The 20,047-nt window shown below is 37.0% G+C and overlaps 5 gene segments (V, D, J or C); 2 read left to right on the top strand and 3 right to left on the bottom strand.

Annotated features, from left to right (window-relative positions):
• The first annotated feature begins 39 nt into the window (after positions 1–39).
• LOC125799174 (Ig kappa-b4 chain C region-like) lies at positions 40–19,027 on the top strand. The segment is given in 2 exon segments: positions 40–169; positions 18,436–19,027. Coding segments are annotated over 2 exon segments (456 nt in total).
• Positions 2,582–8,544, top strand: LOC125799175 (Ig kappa-b4 chain C region-like). The segment is given in 2 exon segments: positions 2,582–3,051; positions 8,036–8,544. Coding segments are annotated over 2 exon segments (393 nt in total).
• LOC125799177 (immunoglobulin kappa variable 1-5-like) lies at positions 5,188–5,879 on the bottom strand. The segment is given in 2 exon segments: positions 5,188–5,648; positions 5,778–5,879. Coding segments are annotated over 2 exon segments (381 nt in total).
• On the bottom strand, positions 10,170–11,173 carry LOC111190041 (probable non-functional immunoglobulin kappa variable 6D-41). The segment is given in 2 exon segments: positions 10,170–10,587; positions 10,717–11,173. Coding segments are annotated over 2 exon segments (366 nt in total).
• Positions 19,028–19,360: 333 nt separating the features above from the next.
• LOC111193046 (immunoglobulin kappa variable 1-39-like) lies at positions 19,361–20,018 on the bottom strand. The segment is given in 2 exon segments: positions 19,361–19,801; positions 19,931–20,018. Coding segments are annotated over 2 exon segments (387 nt in total).
• Positions 20,019–20,047: the final 29 nt, after the last annotated feature.

Genomic DNA, 20,047 nt, shown 5'->3' with positions numbered 1-20,047 from the left:
GTTAAATGTGGAGAAATGTTCCTCATGTTGGGCAGTTAGATGTGTGTGTGTGTGTGTGTGTGTGTGTGTAGAGTGGTGAGTTTAGAGCTGGAGGTTTTTGTACAGCCACTGAATGAGTTTGTATCACTGTGGTGGACCTTCGGTGGAGGAACTAAACTGGAAGTTGGACGTAAGTAACTACATTTATTTATTAATAAAACAACAATTAAATTATTATAATAAGAAATGAAGTATTTTTCAGTGAATTTGAAGTGTTTGAAGGACTTTTAATTATTTATTTTAGTTCAGTGTTTTTTACAGAAACACTTGATGTTGATGTTGAGTGTCGGTCTGTATCAGTTAAAAGCTGAGACATAATTATAAGATTTATTTAAATAAAGAAAAAAATTATTTTTATACAATTTTGAAAATATTTATTAAATAAGATTTAATATGAAAATAGTTTTAGTGCTGCTTGATTGCAGTGTGATTTCTTTAAAAGATATTTTACGTGTGTAATATTTAAATTTGATATTAAAGGTAAAAAAATACTTTTTGATTTTAATTAATTGATTTTAATAATTTTTTATTAGAAATGAAGTGATTAATAAAAAATGTATGTAAATATACTGTCACTGCATTTTTTACTGTATTTCAGTTTTTTGCTCAGTGTGAATCTGGTAGTTGTTCTTTAGATTGTATCAGAATGTTATGATGAATTGATCAATAGAAATGGCCCAAAATCGCTTATTAAATGTTTTTACATTGATCACATTGAAAGTTGTTAAATCTTAAATTAAAAGTACATAAAAAGACGGTTTTATTTCTCTTCTGTAAAGTTTTGAGCAACAGCAACAATACATATGCATTAATCTGCAAATCATTTTGGAGTTTTTTATTTTAATAAGACTGTATATATTTTTAAATATATATCTACATTGTGGAGTTTGAGCAAACTATTTTAGTTTTTAATGCAAACTTTCAGAAAATCATATTGAATTAATAAGCATGCATCAAATTCTTGTAATTTTCAGCTTTATTTATATTTAATATTTTAATTAATATTTGTTTCAATGTATTTTATTATAGTATTATCATTTATTAAAAAATATTGTTACATTACATATTATGTTTATTTGCTAGTAAAAATATTATTTTATAATATTATTGGAATTCCAGTATATATCAACCTTTACATTTAATCGATGAATATTTAGGTATTAACTGATAAAACTTAACTAAACTAATTATAGTAAAAAATAGATATTTAGATGCTTGTTAGTGAATAAAATAATACAATAAATATTTATTTTTGATATACTATTAAATATATTATTAGTCAAGTTCAGCTAAATGTAAAACAAAGTGCATTTATGGATAAATCTGCCTTCAAAATTCATGTTTCTTGTTTAATTTTAGATTTTTAAAGCACATTACAGTAAATTAACTGATGTGTTGCTGTAATGTATCTGAAGACACATTTGTGAAAGCATATTTTCACGTCATTCATGTTAAAATCTACTAGTATTAAACATTTGCATTGGATTCTTTTTGTTGAAAAATTAAACCATATATTCTAAAATGAATTTCCTATTGGAAACAATTTAAATAAACAATTTTAATTTCAAAATCCTTAATAGCAAGTTTTGACGATTAAATGTATAGTTATGGTTAAATAGATTAAAGTTATTTAATGTAATGTAAGGTTAAAAGCATTTCACATTGTTAAATTGTATTAAATTTATTTGATGTCTTTGCAGATACTTTCTAGGAAGTTTACTTCTAATTGCATGCTTCAATAAATAAAAAAAGTTTTTAGTCAGTACAAAAATGTTTTTTTTTATTTTTTTTATAAATGAATTAAGTGCTTCCAGGGAATAATCATATATCAGCTATTTCCCCCTATGACTAAATTGTTACATATAATGAATTAAAATGTGCTTTATTTCAAGGTGCATTGAAGAATAAAATATAGATTATGTTCAATATATAAAAAAAAATAAAAAAATAAACTAATAAATGATTTCTCCCATAAGAGAGAAAACAGTTAATAAATGGTTATTTATTGGAAGGAATTTAGGTCCCACTTTATAATAAGTGTACCTAAGTACTGTGTAGTTACACGGTAACAATCCATGTAACTACAGTGTAACTACTGATGAAGTACACATTATTACAGATTAACTACAGAGGTACAGGTTATGTAATTACACATGTGTATTAAGGTTAATTTGACTTGTGTAGGTACACATGTGTACCAGGGTGAGTGTACGTACACATGTGTAATAGTGTGTGTACTCAATCAGCCCTAATTACATTCTAGACAATAGCTGTTGGATAAGTTTATACTCAATTTATCACACCCTGGTACAAGTCAAAATTAACTTTAATACACATGTGTAATTACATAACCTGCACCTCTGTAGTTAATCCGTAACAATGTGTACTTCATCAGTAGTTACACTGTAGTTACATGGATTGTTACCATGTAACTACATAGTACTTAGGTACACTTATTATAAAGTGGGACCGGGATTTAATAATGAATACGTCTCATATTTAATTAAATTGATCTTCAGTTCAGATAGAAACGTTAGTGATGCTCCACTGAACCCAGATCTGCTCTGTAAGATAAGAGAAGTGAAACACACACACACACACACACACACTCACACACACACACTCAGTGTTCTCCTCCAGCTGTTCCTCTGTTCTGACTGAATGAGAGCTGGAGCTGTGTGTAGGGTGGGGGTGTATCTGATTCTGTACACTCTTCACTATATAGTGCACTCCAGTACTCCATATCCACTACTCTTACAGCGCTCTCAAACAGCCCGGGTTCAAACCCTGCACCCCAGCTCACACCACTACCCATAATGCACTGTGCTCCTGATTTCTCTACAGAGTCCAGAACCATCAGAACCCAATTCAGTACCGGATAACCAGAACCACAGTGTCGGTTCTCTACAGTGCTGTTCTAGATCCTTTATTAGCAGATCATTATGAACACTGTGTATCTGTGTGTGTGTGTGTGTGTGTGTGTGTGTGTGTGTGTGTGTGTGTCTCCTACAGGTGAGACTCCTCCCACTCTTACAGTCCTGCCCCCGTCCAGTGCAGACCTGGAGCAGGGGGAGGTCACACTGCTGTGTGTGGGCAGCGGGGGCTTCCCCTCAGACTGGAAGCTGAGCTGGAAGGTGGACGGCAGCAGCAGGAGCTCGGGGGTCCGTCACAGCCCCGCTCTTCTGAAGAAGGACCACGGCCTCTACAGCTGGAGCAGCACCCTGACCCTCCAGCAGCAGCAGTGGATGAAGAACACAGTGACCTGTGAGGCCACCAAGAACTCCCAGTCTGTAGCCAGTAAACCAGTGAGCGCTGACCAGTGCTCTAACCTCTGAACACACACACACATAAACACACAAATAAACACACAAACACACACATAAACACAGATACACACCCCTCTACTTCATTAAAGTCACTGTCTGTAGCTGAACTGTGTGTTAGATGTGTTTGAACCTGGTTTACTTTGTATAACGTTTGTCTTTTGCTTCATTTTCTGTTTGTTTACAAAATAAAAGTCTTTTTTGAGCTCCTATATCAGACTTTGCATCTTCTTTTCATCAGTAAATATTAGAAATGTTTTAGTGAGAGATAAATAATAGTATATATATTTTTATTTATTGAGATTTTTGAGACCTCTGTGTGATAATTATAAAATTACATAATAAATAATAATTAAATTAATAATTATTCAGTTTCTGAAGTTGTGTGGGTATTTAATATTCCTCCATTCACAGTGTTATGTGTTTACCAGAAATACATCTTAGAAGACTAATATTACCATCCACAGTGGACAGTGCAGTGCAGTGGGTGGTAATGATGGTGACCGGCAGCATCTGGCTAGAATGATCAGTGCAGCATTCTTCAGCTTCTGAGGGACGTGGAAAAAGTCATGTGACACGATATTAGATGGACCAAGTGTTGCATGGTGATGCAGGACACCATTATTGGTAATGGCAGCACACATTGTAATGTTTCCCCCACGTTGTCCTGGGACATTCACAATGGCCCTTTGACCAATGACATTTCTTCCCTTCTCCTGGTCTTAGTGAGGTTAAAGCCCACCTCGTCTATATAAATATACTCATGGCGGACATTTGCATCTGCATCCATCGCCAAAATTCTCTGTAATTCTTTGTTTTTGGTTCAAAACAGACATCTTGACATTTGACCTATTTATAGGCCTATACTTAGCCAATGATTCGTTGGTGTTCAATAAAGTAATGAGTGTTTACACGTGTGACGGGTGGGAGTGAAGCACTGGTGATTTAGTGTGGCATTTTGATAGGTTGTGTTTGAAAGATGAAATCAAGTAACTTCCTGTTTGATCTCTGTGTGTTAGGTAGAAACTTGAGTGTAGAGTTTTGCAAAATGTGTGTTTGGAAATTGAAAACTGAGTCAGACACTGAGAATTAATGTGTGCTTTTGCAGATTTAGTGTGGGGTTATGGTGTTTGAAGGGCATGTTTAGAAAATTGTGCGACAAGCAAAGATTTACAATCTGTGAAAACTGTCTTTAAACCTGCTCTTTAATTGAAAAGACAGACAGACGGGGATCAGTTTGGTTGTTTCTCAGTTGAAACCAGTGTTTTATTGTTAGTTGGATTTTGTAGCAGATTAAGGTGTTTGAACCTGAAGAATTTAGTTCAGTTCTGTGCTGAAGAACAGATCATGTTGAGTTTCTCTACTGTCAGACAAGAACAGAAAGCTGAGGCTGCAGAGACCCGAGACTCTCTAACACTGGACCACTGAAGACTGGAGAACCATAGTCTGATCTGACTGATCTGGATTTCTGCTGAGACTCACAGTTGGTGGAAACAGAACTTTGAGACGATAGTGTGAATTCATGGATCCAATCAGCCTTGTGATAATAATTCAGACATGTTTAGGTGGTGTTCTGGTGTGGGGAATGTTTTCTAACTACACTTTTGATCCATTATTAATAACCAATCAAAAATATTCTGGAATTATGAAATGTAAATCACAACAACATTCACCTGAATTTCAATAAAATGTTTTAAAAAAAATAGAATTTAAGCTATTTAGGAATGATTAGCGGCCCATCACAATATTGCAATAGTGTTTCTGATGAAGTCATTTATTATCAGTAGTGAGTTAGTGTTGGTGTGTGTGTGTGAGTGTATGTGTGTGTGTGTGTGTGTGTGTGTGATTGTGCTGTTTCACTTCCTCCAACTCAGCACCTGCAGGAGATCCCACTGCAGCAGTGCAGTCTCTGTGCAGCCGGACTGAGTGACGGAGGTTTTTGTACGGCGTTATATCACTGTGTGAACACCCAGCCACTGACAGAATGAAGACTCTGACAGTAATAATCTGCAGCATCTTCAGGCTGGACTCCACTGATGGTCAGAGTGAAGTCAGATCCAGATCCACTACCACTGAAACGAACTGCAAAACCAGACTGAAGCTCTGAGGCTTTAATGATCAGAAGTTTAGGAGCTTCTCCAGGTTTCTGCTGATACCAATAAAGAGGCTGAAAACTCCAGCCCTGATACACCTGAGGACTGGTCCTGCAGCTGATGGTGACGGAGTCTCCTGGAAGAGCAGATTTCACTGCAGGACTCTGAGTCACAGTCACCTGACCTATGGACTCTGGAGAAACAGAAATACAGTAGAAGTATTTCCACATTTAAGACTCTTCTGAAGTTGATGTAAAGTGTTTAATAAAGGGTTAATGTAGGATAGTTTGGTGTGAGAGTTGAAGGTGAATGAGGGTCTGACCTTGAGAGCAGAAGATCAGGGTCCAGATGAAGATGGGGATTAAAGTCATGGCTGCTGTGGGTGAAGAAGTTGCTGTAGCAGCTCTCAGTCATGAAGTGTTAAACTCACAGGACTATAAACACTCCCAGAGCACTGAAGCATGGAGCGCTCAGTGCAGCGTGTCTTCTGTCTATGGAAATATCTTCTCTACACAACTTTACCACATCCTGCTCTTCTCTACATCATCTACTGGGGGTTTATCTTTTATAGTTTACTGAATATTAAAATCATGGAGTCGTGTGTGGAACAGACGGTCGGGTCAGAATTCAGCACAATCAGATTAAATCCAGGCTCTTAATCTGACTTGTTATAACAGTGCAGGCTGGTGGAGCATCTTTAAACTGATCTTTTACCAAATCAGAACGAGGTTCTTCTCCAGAACCAACAGGGGGCGCTCTCCCAGTGTTAAATGTGGAGAAATGTTCCTCATGTTGGGCAGTTAGATGTGTGTGTGTGTAGAGTGGTGAGTTTAGAGCTGGAGGTTTTTGTACAGCCACTGAATGAGTTTGTATCACTGTGGTGGACTTTCGGTGGAGGAACTAAACTGGAAGTTGGACGTAAGTAACTACATTTATTTATTAATAAAACAACAATTAAATTATTATAATAAGAAATTAAGTATTTTTCAGTGTATTTGAAGTGTTTGAAGGACTTTTATTTATTTTAGTTCAGTGTTTTTTACAGAAACACTTGATGTTGATGTTGAGTGTCGGTCTGTATCAGTAAAAGCTGAGAAATCGTTTTAAAATAATAAAAATAGCAAGAAAAATAATTGTGATACAGTTGTGGAAATATTTATTTATTTAAACAGATTTTATATAAAAGTAGTTTTAGTGCTGCCTGATTACAATGTGATTTCTTTTAAAGATATTTTATGTGTGTAATATTTAAATATGATATTAAAAAGTATAAAATACATTTTTGATTAGAAATTAAGTGATAAATTAAATATGTAAGTAAATATATTATTACTGCCTTTTTTACTGTATTTCAGTTTTTTACTCAGTGTGAATCTGGTAGTTGTTCTTTACATTGTGTCAGAATGTTATGATGATTTGACCAATAGAAATAGTCCAAAATTTATTTTTAAATATTTTTATGCAGATTACATTTTTAATTAAAAAAATATATATATCTACATTGTGAAGTTTGAGCAAACTGTTTTAGTTTCTAAAAATAAATAAAAATAAAAAAAACTGTTTATTCTAAAATAAATTTCTTGTTAGAAACAATTTAAATAAACAATTTTAATTTCAAAATTCTTAATAGCTGGTTTTGATAATGAAATAAATTGTCAGTGTTAAATAGATAAAAGTTATTTAATGTATTTAATTGATTTAATGCATTTCACATTGTTTAATTGTATTCACTTTATTCGATAAGTTTGCAGAAACTTTCTAGGAAGTTTACTTCTAATTTCATTCTTCACTAAATAAAAAAGGATTATTTCCAGTGAATAATCATATATCAATCATTTCCCTCTATGTGTAAATTGTTCCATATAATGAATTAAAATGTGCTTTATTTTAAGGTGCATTGAAGAACAAAATAAAACGTTAAATGAAGTTAAATATATTATAAAATAAAAGAAGAAACTAATAACTGATTTCTCCCATAAGAGAGAAAATGGGTAATAAATAGTTATTTATTGGAAGAGATTTAATAATGAATACGTCTCAATTATTCTGTTGTATTTAATTAAACTGATCTTCAGTTCAGATAAAAACGGTAGTGATGCTCCACTGAACCCAGATCTGCTCTGTAAGATAAGAGAAGTGAAACACACACACACACACACACACACTCACACACACACACACTCACACACACACACACACACACACTGAGTGTTCTCCTCCAGCTGTTCCTCTGTACTGACTGAATGAGAGCTGGAGCTGTGTGTAGGGTGGGGGTGTATCTGATTCTGTACACTCTTCACTATATAGTGCACTCCAGTACTCCATATCCACTACTCTTACAGCGCACTCAAACAGCCCGGGTTCAAACCCTGCACCCCAGCTCACACCACTACCCATAATGCACTGTGCTCCTGATTTCTCTACAGAGTCCAGAACCATCAGAACCCAATTCAGTACCGGATAACCAGAACCACAGTGTCGGTTCTCTACAGTGCTGTTCTAGATCCTTTATTAGCAGATCATTATGAACACTGTGTATCTGTGTGTGTGTATCTGTGTGTGTGTGTGTGTCTCCTACAGGTGAGACTCCTCCCACTCTTACAGTCCTGCCCCCGTCCAGTGCAGAGCTGGAGCAGGGGGAGGTCACACTGCTGTGTGTGGGCAGCGGGGGCTTCCCCTCAGACTGGAAGCTGAGCTGGAAGGTGGGCGGCAGCAGCAGGAGCTCGGGGGTCCGTCACAGCCCCGCTCTTCTGAAGAAGGACCACGGCCTCTACAGCTGGAGCAGCACCCTGACCCTCCAGCAGCAGCAGTGGATGAAGAACACAGTGACCTGTGAGGCCACCAAGAACTCCCAGTCTGTAGCCAGTAAACCAGTGAGCGCAGACCAGTGCTCTCACCTCTGAACACACACACACACACACACACATACACACACACACGCTGATACACACCCCTCTACTTCATTGAACTCATTGTCTGTAGCTGAACTCTGTGTTAGATGTGTTTGAACCTGGTTTACTTTGTATTACTTTTGTCTTTTGCTTCATTTTCTGTTTGAATACATAATAAAAGTCTTTTTTGAGCTCCTATATCAGACTTTGCCTCTTTTTTTCATCAGTAAATATTAGAAATGCTTTGGTAGGAACTAAATAATAGTATATATATATTTATTCATTGAGATTTTTGAGACCTCTGTAACATCTGTGTGATAATTATAAAATTACATAATAAATAATAATTAAAATCAAATAGAAGCTTTTTTGTGATTTCTAGACTGACATGCCAAATGTCATGGGATAGCAGTATATTAATTTATTATAAAGTCCTATCTCAGGAGATGGCCTGGGAATATCCACATCTGTATAACTTGTGAGGTGTTATCTCGTGAGTCTGAAGTCTGTTCACATGAATTATGGGAGTTGGAGTGAGGTCTGATAGTGGAGCAGATTGATGGGACATTATTCAGTTTCTGAAGTTGTGTGGGTATTTAATATTCCTCCATTCACAGTGTTATGTGTTTACCAGAAATACATCATAGAAGACTAATATTACCATCCACAGTGGACAGTGCAGTGCAGTGGGTGGTAATGATGGTGACCGGCAGCATCTGGCTAGAATGATCAGTGCAGCATTCTTCAGCTTCTGAGGGACATGATAAAAGTCATGTGACACGATATTAGATACTGTCACATGATATTTAACATTTTTGGAGTTTTCTATGTTTTAGTTTTTTTTTTTTTTAAATGGGGTAAATAATAAATTACAGATAAATCAAATATGAATCAAAATAAAAGCCAAATATTAAAAGTTGTATTTAATTTCTTATTTTAATTAATCAGAGTGTCCAATAAACTCTTCCATATTTAAGATTAAAGACTTTCTTGTAATAATTTGATGGTTTATGGGCGGAGTCTAGGATCAGAGATTTGGGGGGCTTATCCCTCAATGAACCGAACCCCACCCTGACTGTATCTATTGACTAAACTGTAACTATTAATAATCACTATATTGTCAAAAGTATTTACTCGTCTGTCTTCACACGCTTATGAATTTTCCATCCTTTCCATTTCATCCCGTTCTTAATCCACAGGGTTTAATACAAAATCTGCCCACCCTTTACAGCTATAACAGCTTCAACTCTTCTAAAAAGAAGGCTTTCCACAAGGTTTTCTAGAAGCACGTAAGATCAGATAGGGAACAGAAAGGGGCCGTCCTTAAACTGTTCCTTCAGAGTTGGGAGAATTAAATAGTCCAAAATCTCTTGTTATGCTGTAATTTTACCTGAGCTATCACTGAATGGCTGAGCTGTTGTCATTCCCAGTCTAACCATTTCCAAATTTGTCTTTATCATAATATGATTTTCTGTACAAATACATGTAAAAAGTACATAACAGTGCAAAAACATAGAAAATAAAAACTATTAAAAAAGTTAAAAGCACAGTCTGAATTCTATCTGTGCTTCCAGCAGGATTATGGTCACTATGCTTCTCTGGTCGTCTCCAGACTCCAGTTTTCCAGAGAAGATCTGGACCAGTGGGTTTCATCATGTGAGCCTCAATCCTAGTTGGTCCAGTGCTTTAGTGAGGTCAGGATGTTTGATAGACGAGTATCACTCCAACTCACCCCCAACTCCCCAACTCATCCCCAACTCATCCCCAATTCCCCAACTTCTCAACTCATCCCCAACTCAGCATTTTTTCTGCTCAACAGCCCTGTTTCACTTCCTCCATCTCAGCACCTGCAGGAGATCCCACTGCAGCAGTGCAGTCTCTGTGCAGCCGGACTGAGTGACGGAGGTTTTTGTACGGCGTTATATCACTGTGTGAACAGAGGATCATTATGATAACTCTGACAGTAATAATCTGCAGCATCTTCAGACTGGACTCCACTGATGGTCAGAGTGAAGTCAGATCCAGATCCACTACCACTGAAACGAGCTGCAAAACCAGACTGAAGCCCAGTCACATATTTAATCAGGAGTTTAGGAGCTTCTCCAGGTTTCTGCTGATACCAGAATAAGTAGTTACTGCTATAAACAGCAGGACTGGTCCTGCAGCTGATGGTGACGGTGTCTCCTGGAAGAGCAGATTTCACTGCAGGACTCTGAGTCACAGTCACCTGACCTATGGACTCTGGAGAAACAGAAATACAGTAGAAGTATTTCCACATTTAAGACTCTTCTGAAGTTGATGTAAAGTGTTTAATAAAGGGTTAATGTAGGATAGTTTGGTGTGAGAGTTGAAGGTGAATGAGGGTCTGACCTTGAGAGCAGAAGATCAGGGTCCAGATGAAGATGGGGATTAAAGTCATGGCTGCTGTGGGTGAAGAAGTTGCTGTAGCAGCTCTCAGTCATGAAGTGTTAAACTCACAGGACTATAAACACTCCCAGAGCACTGAAGCATGGAGCGCTCAGTGCAGCGTGTCTTCTGTCTATGGAAATATCTTCTTAACAGACGTTTGTAGATGTTAAGTTTCACTTCTGTACTTTATCTGCTCTGGGTTTCGAGTAACATTATGTAGAGTTTTATATTAAAATTGCAGCTTTAGACTGTCAGGGGAGCTACGTAGCAATAAATTACATTATTTGCATGTACTCTGATTTAAATCAGCAGATTTGTATGGAGTGAGTTAAGGAAGGGTCAGTAGAGAATGATCAGGCTGATTGGAGCTGATAGAAAGTCTACAGTAACTCAGATCAATAGTGAACAACCACTCTGAACAATAGAGGAGATGAGAAAAGCATCTCAGAATGAACAACCAATCAAACCTTGATGTGTATGATCTACAACAGCAGAAGATCATGTCAGGTTCTATTCTATAAACCCAGAACTAAAAGTTGAGGCTGAAGTAGACATATGCTCTCCAATACTGGACAGTTCTGGAGTTCTGCTGAGACTTATAGACTTTAGGGTCCAAATTTAGAGCCAATCAGCATTAATCCATGGACCCAGCCTGCCTTGTGTCTGTAGTCCAGACTGGAAGAGGAGTTGTAATGTTGTGAGAAATGCTTTTTTACAACATTTACAACAAATATTACCAAATCAATTATCTCTTTAGGCATGTTAATCCCTTCATGCCCAGAGTAAACTAATCTTTTTTTCACATTTTCTCCCCAATTTACATGGCCAATTACTCCACCCACTCATTAGGATTCCCCCTATCACTAGTGATGCCCCAACACCAGGAGGGTGAAGACTAGCACATGCCTCCTCCGATACATGTGAAGTCAGACAACGCCACTTTTTGAACTGCTGCTGATGCAGCATTGCCAAGTAGCATCATAGCGCAAGCTGCATGAACAGGATTTGAACCAAAGATGTCCTGATCATAGTGTCAGCACTTAGCCTGCTGGACCAATCGGAGCCCAACATTAAACCAATCTTGTAGCAGCTACTTTAAGTCTCTTAAACCTGGTTTCATGAGTATGAGTTCAGTATTCTTTAGTGTTTCTAACACATTTAAAATATGAATCCTTTGTAGTAAATATAAAATTAACAGAGCTCATAAAAATTATAGGAATTACATGTTAATCATGTCAACTTGGCTCCAAACCTGAAAAGAACGTTTCCAAAATGTAGACTTTAGGCCGATTTAGGAATAATGAGAGAAGCAACTCAGTATTAGAAGAGTGTTTCTGCTGAAGTTCTCAGGAGGTTTTATTAACTAAGGAGCAGCAACTGAATCTACAGCTTGAATGTTTTCACTCTTTATTTTATTGCAGCCTTTTGCTAAATGGCTCTTCAAATTTATTAGAACTGGATTAAAATTACAAATAAATAACTTTACAAATAATAACCAAAGAATATGTGGAGATATACTTTTAGTATCTGGAGGCTCCAGTAGTTAATATAAAGGAATAATTCAATGTACATACGACATAAGGCCTCTAAAAAACAGAGGAAAGATATGAGTAGGTTCACTCTTCATAATTGTAGCCTCAAAGGTACAATACTGCTCTTTACAGGGTCAGATTTGTTCTCTCTGAAGTACAAAGTAATTTCTAACAGCAATAAGTACAGATTTGTACCATTTAACCAACCCCTCTACAAAGGTGCGACAGAGAAGAGGATTTTACTGGGGTTTATATAGACTGCTGCACAGGTGCAGCTGGTTGACACTATTCTGGGATTCTGGGAGTTGGAGTTTAGAGATCCAACTCTACCATTTCTTTCTCTATGTGTGCCAACTCCTCATGATATCAGTCTGCAGATCAGCACTGCCCATCACACAACTATAGAGAAAAACTGAGCTAAAATAAACTTCCAAACCATATAAGCTCCCTGACTCTCTGACAAATATCATACTCACATTACAGCTGCAGTCAGATTAGACACTGGGTTCTACCACAAGAGGGAGTAAAAGTACGTTTTAGTAGTGCACAGTGGTATTGTGAATGAGAAGGCTGGACTGCTATGGATTAGAACAGTAGGATCTTTAGTAATGTATGCAGGTTCTGGGTTTGAGTATGGACGCCTTGTGGTGAGCACTTCAATTCTGTCTTTGCTGTGGAGAAGCCATTGCACAGGACAGTCAGTCACTCCTAGTAGAGAAAGAGGGACATTAACAGCACTGCAGTATTTGCAGGATGTCCTTCAGCCATTGTTTTGCCTCTCATGACATTGTTCAGCAGGATATTTCTCACCTACATAGATCAAGCGTTTTCCAGGAATGTCACCTCTAGATGTGGTTGGCAGATTTGTCACGAATTGAGCATTTATGGGACTTTATGGGGCAGCTTCTGCTACCTTCAAGTGTAGAGCAGGATCTACAGGCCCAGCTTCAGCAAAATCTGTGTATAAATGTCCTGCAAGATGCCATACAGAATCTGTACACCCCCATTCCCAACCATATCTCATCTTATATCCTGACTAGATGCTCCAACACTAGAGCCTCCTTTCAGTTCTGATGTTTTCCTCCATAGACCTATTCTTAATATTTTAATCAGTCTAATACAATCTTTTTAAGTTCACACATATAGCTTTTTATTTAATTCCAACAAATAATCTCTTCATGTACAGCAGGGGTGTCAAACTCATTTTGGCCAAGGGCCACATTGGCATATTGGCTGTCCTCTGAGGGCCAGATGTAACTTATAAATGTAAGAAAATGTAACCAAATGTAATATAAAATGAATGTAATTACTCCTTAATGTTAAATAACTCTCAATATATTATTTATTCAATCAAATATTACAGTTGCATGGAAAAAATGTTTGCTTGTTGCTCTATTAACATAAATCCTTTTAATTTGTCATGTTATGAACTCCAAAAACTCCATCAATCAAGAACCAAACTAGTCAAGTGAATAGAAATGACATAAAATACAAGTTATATTAACTTTGATCAAAACGTTTGATACTGAAATAAGGCTTAATAAATACAAAATCAAAAATTGTGAGCTGTTAAGAACATGTGACAGATTTAGCATTTCCTCAGTTTTAGCAGTTCCTCATCCAACCACTAGTGGGAGCTGCAGCAGCACAAGCCCGCAGTCTTTACTCAGTCAGAGCTACAGCCCAGCCACGGGCTACAGGGCTCAGCTGAGCCAGTCTGGAGCGTTTTTAAAATTTTTAAGTTCTTCCGTGTAGGAAATAAAGGTTTTAACCCCACTAACCGGATAATACAGCTCTCTACAGCTCATCTTTCAGCACAAGCAGCTAACAGCAGCAGTTTAGAGCAGCCGTCACGGAGTCACTGCTCGGATTACATTATAAACAGGTCAGTTAGCGCGCTGCTAACCTCATGATGTTTATAACTACGGAGTTTAGTGAACACACCACGGCTGCAAGGTTAGACTGTTGAAGGCTACTGAAGACTATTAAAGGCTATTGGAGGTTATTGAAATGGTTATTGGGGGCAGAAATCAGTAAAGGCTGGTTAGATAAGTGATTCACGTCCTCGTCCTTTGCTGCGGTGAAACTGTGACTAGCGATGTTACAGTGATGTTTATTAACGTCATTAAAACTTTTTTAAGATTTTGTCAGCTTTTGTCTTATAAATATTTACATAGAACTTATATCTCTCCTAAAAAGGGTTTATTTTGCTCAGTAACACTCTTCGTATCACAAAAGGCATACCGGTCTTTCGCCTTGAAGCACAGCCGTCCGTCTGCATCAGCTTCTCTTTTTCTGGACATTATGGGATAAACATTTGTATGTCTCAATTCCACCCGCGAAGTTGCGCTTTCCCTCCGGCAGGGTTTCCACATCAATGACTACACTGCCGTATAGTGGCAGTAAGCCGTAACATCGCGGATTATACAATCGACAAGCATTGTGGGAAATGTAGTTTTTGGTCAAAGAACGCTTCTGACCTATTTATTATAGACACTAAGATTTTACAAGCTCTCGCGGGCCACATAAAAGGACGTGGCGGGCCACATTTGGCCCGTGGGCCTTGTGTTTGACACATGTGATGTACAGAGTGATAAATGTATTTTTTGCATTTTCCAGCCTTTTATATGTTTATTTTATCAGCAGTGAGTTAGTGTGGTGTTTGTTTTGTCCACAGAGTGTGTGATTGTGCTGTTTCACTTCCTCCAACTCAGTGACGGAGGTTTTTGTACGGCGTTATATCACTGTGTGAACATGGAGGTGCTGCTGTTATAATGATAACTCAGACAGTAATAATCTGCAGCATCTTCAGACTGGACTCCACTGATGGTCAGAGTGAAGTCAGATCCAGATCCACTACCACTGAAACGAGCTGCAAAACCAGACTGAAGCTCTGAGGCTTTAATGATCAGAAGTTTAGGAGCTTCTCCAGGTTTCTGCTGATACCAATAAAGAGGCTGAAAACTCCAGCCCTGATACACCTGAGGACTGGTCCTGCAGCTGATGGTGACAGAGTCTCCTGGAAGAGCAGATTTCACTGCAGGACTCTGAGTCACAGTCACCTGACCTATGGACTCTGGAGAAACAGAAATACAGTAGAAGTATCTCCACATTTAAGACTCTTCTGAAGTTGATGTAAAGTGTTTAATAAAGGGTTAATGTAGGATAGTTTGGTGTGAGAGTTGAAGGTGAATGAGGGTCTGACCTTGAGAGCAGAAGATCAGGGTCCAGATGAAGATGGGGATTAAAGTCATGGCTGCTGTGGGTGAAGAAGTTGCTGTAGCAGCTCTCAGTCATGAAGTGTTAAACTCACAGGACTATAAACACTCCCAGAGCACTGAAGCATGGAGCGCTCAGTGCAGCGTGTCTTCTGTCTATGGAAATATCTTCTCTACACAACTTTACCACACCCTGCTCTTCTCTACATCATCTACTGGGGGTTTATCTTTTATAGTTTACTGAATATTAAAATCATGGAGTCGTGTGTGGAACAGACGGTCGGGTCAGAATTCAGCACAATCAGATTAAATCCAGGCTCTTAATCTGACTTGTTATAACAGTGCAGGCTGGTGGAGCATCTTTAAACTGATCTTTTACCAAATCAGAACCAGGTTCTTCTCCAGAACCAACAGGGGGCGCTCTCCCAGAGTTAAATGTGGGGAAATGTTCCTCATGTTGGGCAGTTAGATGTGTGTGTTGTGTGTGTGTGTGTGTGGATCAGTGTGTGTGTGTGTGTGTGTGTAGAGTGGTGAGTTTAGAGCTGGAGGTTTTTGTACAGCCACTGAATGAGTTTGTATCACTGTGGTGGACTTTCGGTGGAGGAACTAAACTGGAAGTTGGACGTAAGTAACTACATTTATTTATTAATAAAACAACAATTAAATTATTATAATAAGAAATTCAGTATTTTTCAGTGTATTTGAAGTGTTTGAAGGACTTTTATTTATTTATTTTAGTTTTATACAGAAACACTTGATGTTGATGTTGAGTGTCGGTCTGTATCAGTTAAAAGCTGAGAAATCATTTTAAGATTTATTTAAATAGAGAGAAAAATAATTTTGATACAATTTTGGAAATGTTTATTAAATATGATTTAATATGAAAATAATTTTAGTGCTGCTTGATTGCAGTGTGATTTCTTTTAAATATATTTTACGTGTGTAATATTCAAATATGATATTAAAAAGTATAAAATACATTTTTGCATAGAAATTAAGTAATAAATTAAATATGTATGTAAATATATCATCACACTTTTTTTTAACTGTATTTCAGTTTTTGCTCAGTGTGAATCTGGTAGTTGTTCGTTACATTGTGTCAGAATGTTATGATGAATTAAACAATAAAAATGGTCCAAAATTAAATTATATATTAAAATATTTTTACATTGATCACATTGAAAGTTAAGACAGTTTTATTTCTCTTCTGTAAAGTTTTGAGCAACAGCAATTATACATATGCATTAAACTGCAAATCATTTTGGAGTTTTTTATTTTTAAAAAGGCTTTATATTTTTTAAATATATATCTACATTGTGGAGTTTTAGCAAAATGTTTTAGTTTTTAATTCAAACTTTCAGAAAATTATATTGAATTAATAAGCATGCATCAAATTCTAGTAATTTTCAGCTTTATTTATATTTAATATTTAATTTCTATTTGTTTTAATGTATGTCATTATATAATTATCATTTATTAACAAATGTTGTTACTATTACAAATTATGTTTATTTGCTAGTAAAAATATTATTTTATAATATTATTGGAATTCTAGTATGTTAACCTCTACATTTAATTGATAATTATTTAGGTATTAACTGATAAAATTTAACTTAACTAATACTAGTAAAAAATATATATATATTTTGGATGCTTGTAAGTGAATAAAGTAATAAAATAAATATTTATTTTTGCGATATTATTAAATATATTATTAGTCAAGTTTAGCTAAATGTACATACAACAAAGTGGATTTACGGATTTAATCTGTATTTAAAATTCATGTTTCTTGTTTAATTAATTTTTTATAAAGAACATTACAGTAAATTAAATGATGTGTTGCTGTAATGTATCTGAAGACACAGTTGTGAAAGCATATTCTCACTTTATTCATATTAAAATCTACTAGTATTAAACATTTGCTTTGGATTCTTTTTAGTGAAAAATTAAATTGTTCATTCTAAAATAAAAAACTGTTTTCATTACAAAATTCTTAATAGCTGGTTTTGATCATGAAATAAATTGTCAGTGTTAAATAGATAAAAGTTATTTAATGTATTTAATTGATTTAATGCATTTCACATTGTTTAATTGTATTCACTTTATTCGATAAGATTGCAGAAACTTTCTAGGAAGTTTACTTCTAATTTCATTCTTCATTAAATAAAAAAAAGGATTATTTCCAGTGAATAATCATATATCAACCATTTCCCTCTATGGGTAAATTGTTACATATAATGAATTAAAATGTGCTTTATTTCAAGGTGCATTGAAGAACAAAATAAAAAGTTAAATTAAGTTAAATATATTATAAAATAAAAGAATAAACTAATAACTGATTTCTCCTATAAGAGAGAAAATAGCTGATAAATGGTTATTTATTGGAAGAGATTTAATAATGAATACGTCTCAATTTTCTGTTTAAATGTATTTAATTAAACTGATCTTCAGTTCAGATAAAAACGTTAGTGATGCTCCACTGATCCCAGATCTGCTCTGTAAGATAAGAGAAGTGAAACACACACACACACACACACACTCACACACACACACACACACACTCAGTGTTCTCCTCCAGCTGTTCCTCTGTACTGACTGAATGAGAGCTGGAGCTGTGTGTAGGGTGGGGGTGTATCTGATTCTGTACACTCTTCACTATATAGTGCACTCCAGTACTCCATATCCACTACTCTTACAGCGCACTCAAACAGCCCGGGTTCAAACCCTGCACCCCAGCTCACACCACTACCCATAATGCACTGTGCTCCTGATTTCTCTACAGAGTCCAGAACCATCAGAACCCAATTCAGTACCGGATAACCAGAACCACAGTGTCGGTTCTCTACAGTGCTGTTCTAGATCCTTTATTAGCAGATCATTATGAACACTGTGTATCTGTGTGTGTGTGTGTGTGTGTGTGTCTCCTACAGGTGAGACTCCTCCCACTCTTACAGTCCTGCCCCCGTCCAGTGCAGAGCTGGAGCAGGGGGAGGTCACACTGCTGTGTGTGGGCAGCGGGGGCTTCCCCTCAGACTGGAAGCTGAGCTGGAAGGTGGGCGGCAGCAGCTGGAGCTCGGGGGTCCGTCACAGCCCCGCTCTTCTGAAGAAGGACCACGGCCTCTACAGCTGGAGCAGCACCCTGACCCTCCAGCAGCAGCAGTGGATGAAGAACACAGTGACCTGTGAGGCCACCAAGAACTCCCAGTCTGTAGCCAGTAAACCAGTGAGCGCAGACCAGTGCTCTCACCTGCTGTGAACACACACACACACACACACATACACACTGATACACACACACACACTGATATAGATACACACACACACACACACACAGATACACACACACACAGATACACACACACACACACACACACAGATACACACCTCTCTACTTCATTAAAGTCACTGTCTGTAGTTGAACTGTGTGTTAGATGTGTTTGAACCTGGTTTACTTTGTATTACTTTTGTCTTTTGCTTTATTTTCTGTTTGAATACAAAATAAAAGTCTTTTTTGAGCTCCTACATCAGACTTTGCATCTTCTTTTCATCAGTAAATATTAGAAATGCTTTAGAAGTAATAGGATATATCATTTTATGAATTGTATCTGTAACATCTGTGTGATAATTATATTATTACATAATAAATCATAATTCAAATCAGGTACAAGCTTTCTAGTGATTTCTACTCTGACATGCCAAAAGTCATGGGACAAAAAAGCTTAATTTATTATGAATCTCTATTCTAGAAGTGTGTAAATTCCTACACGTGCAAATCTGAGTTTCAGCCAGGCAACAACCCCAAAACTGAGGCTGTGTGTATGTGTGTGTGTGTGTGTGTGTGTTTGTGTGATTGTGCAGTTTCACTTCCTCCAACTCAGCACCTGCAGGAGATCCCACTGCAGCAGTGCAGTCTCTGTGCAGCCGGACTGAGTGACGGAGGTTTTTGTACAGTGTTATATCACTGTGTGAACAGGTTGGTGCTGCTGATATGATGACGACTCTGGCAGTAATAATCTGCAGCATCTTCAGGCTGGACTCCACTGATGGTCAGAGTGAAGTCAGATCCAGATCCACTACCACTGAAACGAGCTGGAAAACCAGATTCTAACTCTGTGACTTTTTTAATAATCAGTTTAGGAACTTCTCCTGGTTTTTGCTGATACCAGTGTAAGAAGTGGCCGTATGAGCTGTAGTAGAAAACAGCAGTGCTGGTCCTGCAGCTGATGGTGACGGTGTCTCCTTGCAGGGCAGATTTGTCTTCAGGACTCTGAGTCACAGTCACCTGACCTATGGACTCTGGAGAAACAGAAATACAGTAGAAGTATTTCCACATTTAAGACTCTTCTGAAGTTGATGTAAAGTGTTTAATAAAGGGTTAATGTAGGATAGTTTGGTGTGAGAGTTGAAGGTGAATGAGGGTCTGACCTTGAGAGCAGAAGATCAGGGTCCAGATGAAGATGGGGATTAAAGTCATGGCTGCTGTGGGTGAAGAAGTTGCTGTAGCAGCTCTCAGTCATGAAGTGTTTAACTCACAGGACTATA

The sequence above is a fragment of the Astyanax mexicanus genome, chromosome 2 (assembly GCF_023375975.1).
Source record: "Astyanax mexicanus isolate ESR-SI-001 chromosome 2, AstMex3_surface, whole genome shotgun sequence".
Taxonomy (NCBI): domain Eukaryota; kingdom Metazoa; phylum Chordata; class Actinopteri; order Characiformes; family Acestrorhamphidae; genus Astyanax; species Astyanax mexicanus.
Note: the sequence above shows the minus strand (reverse complement) of the source record. Positions and strands in the feature narration are given on the sequence as shown.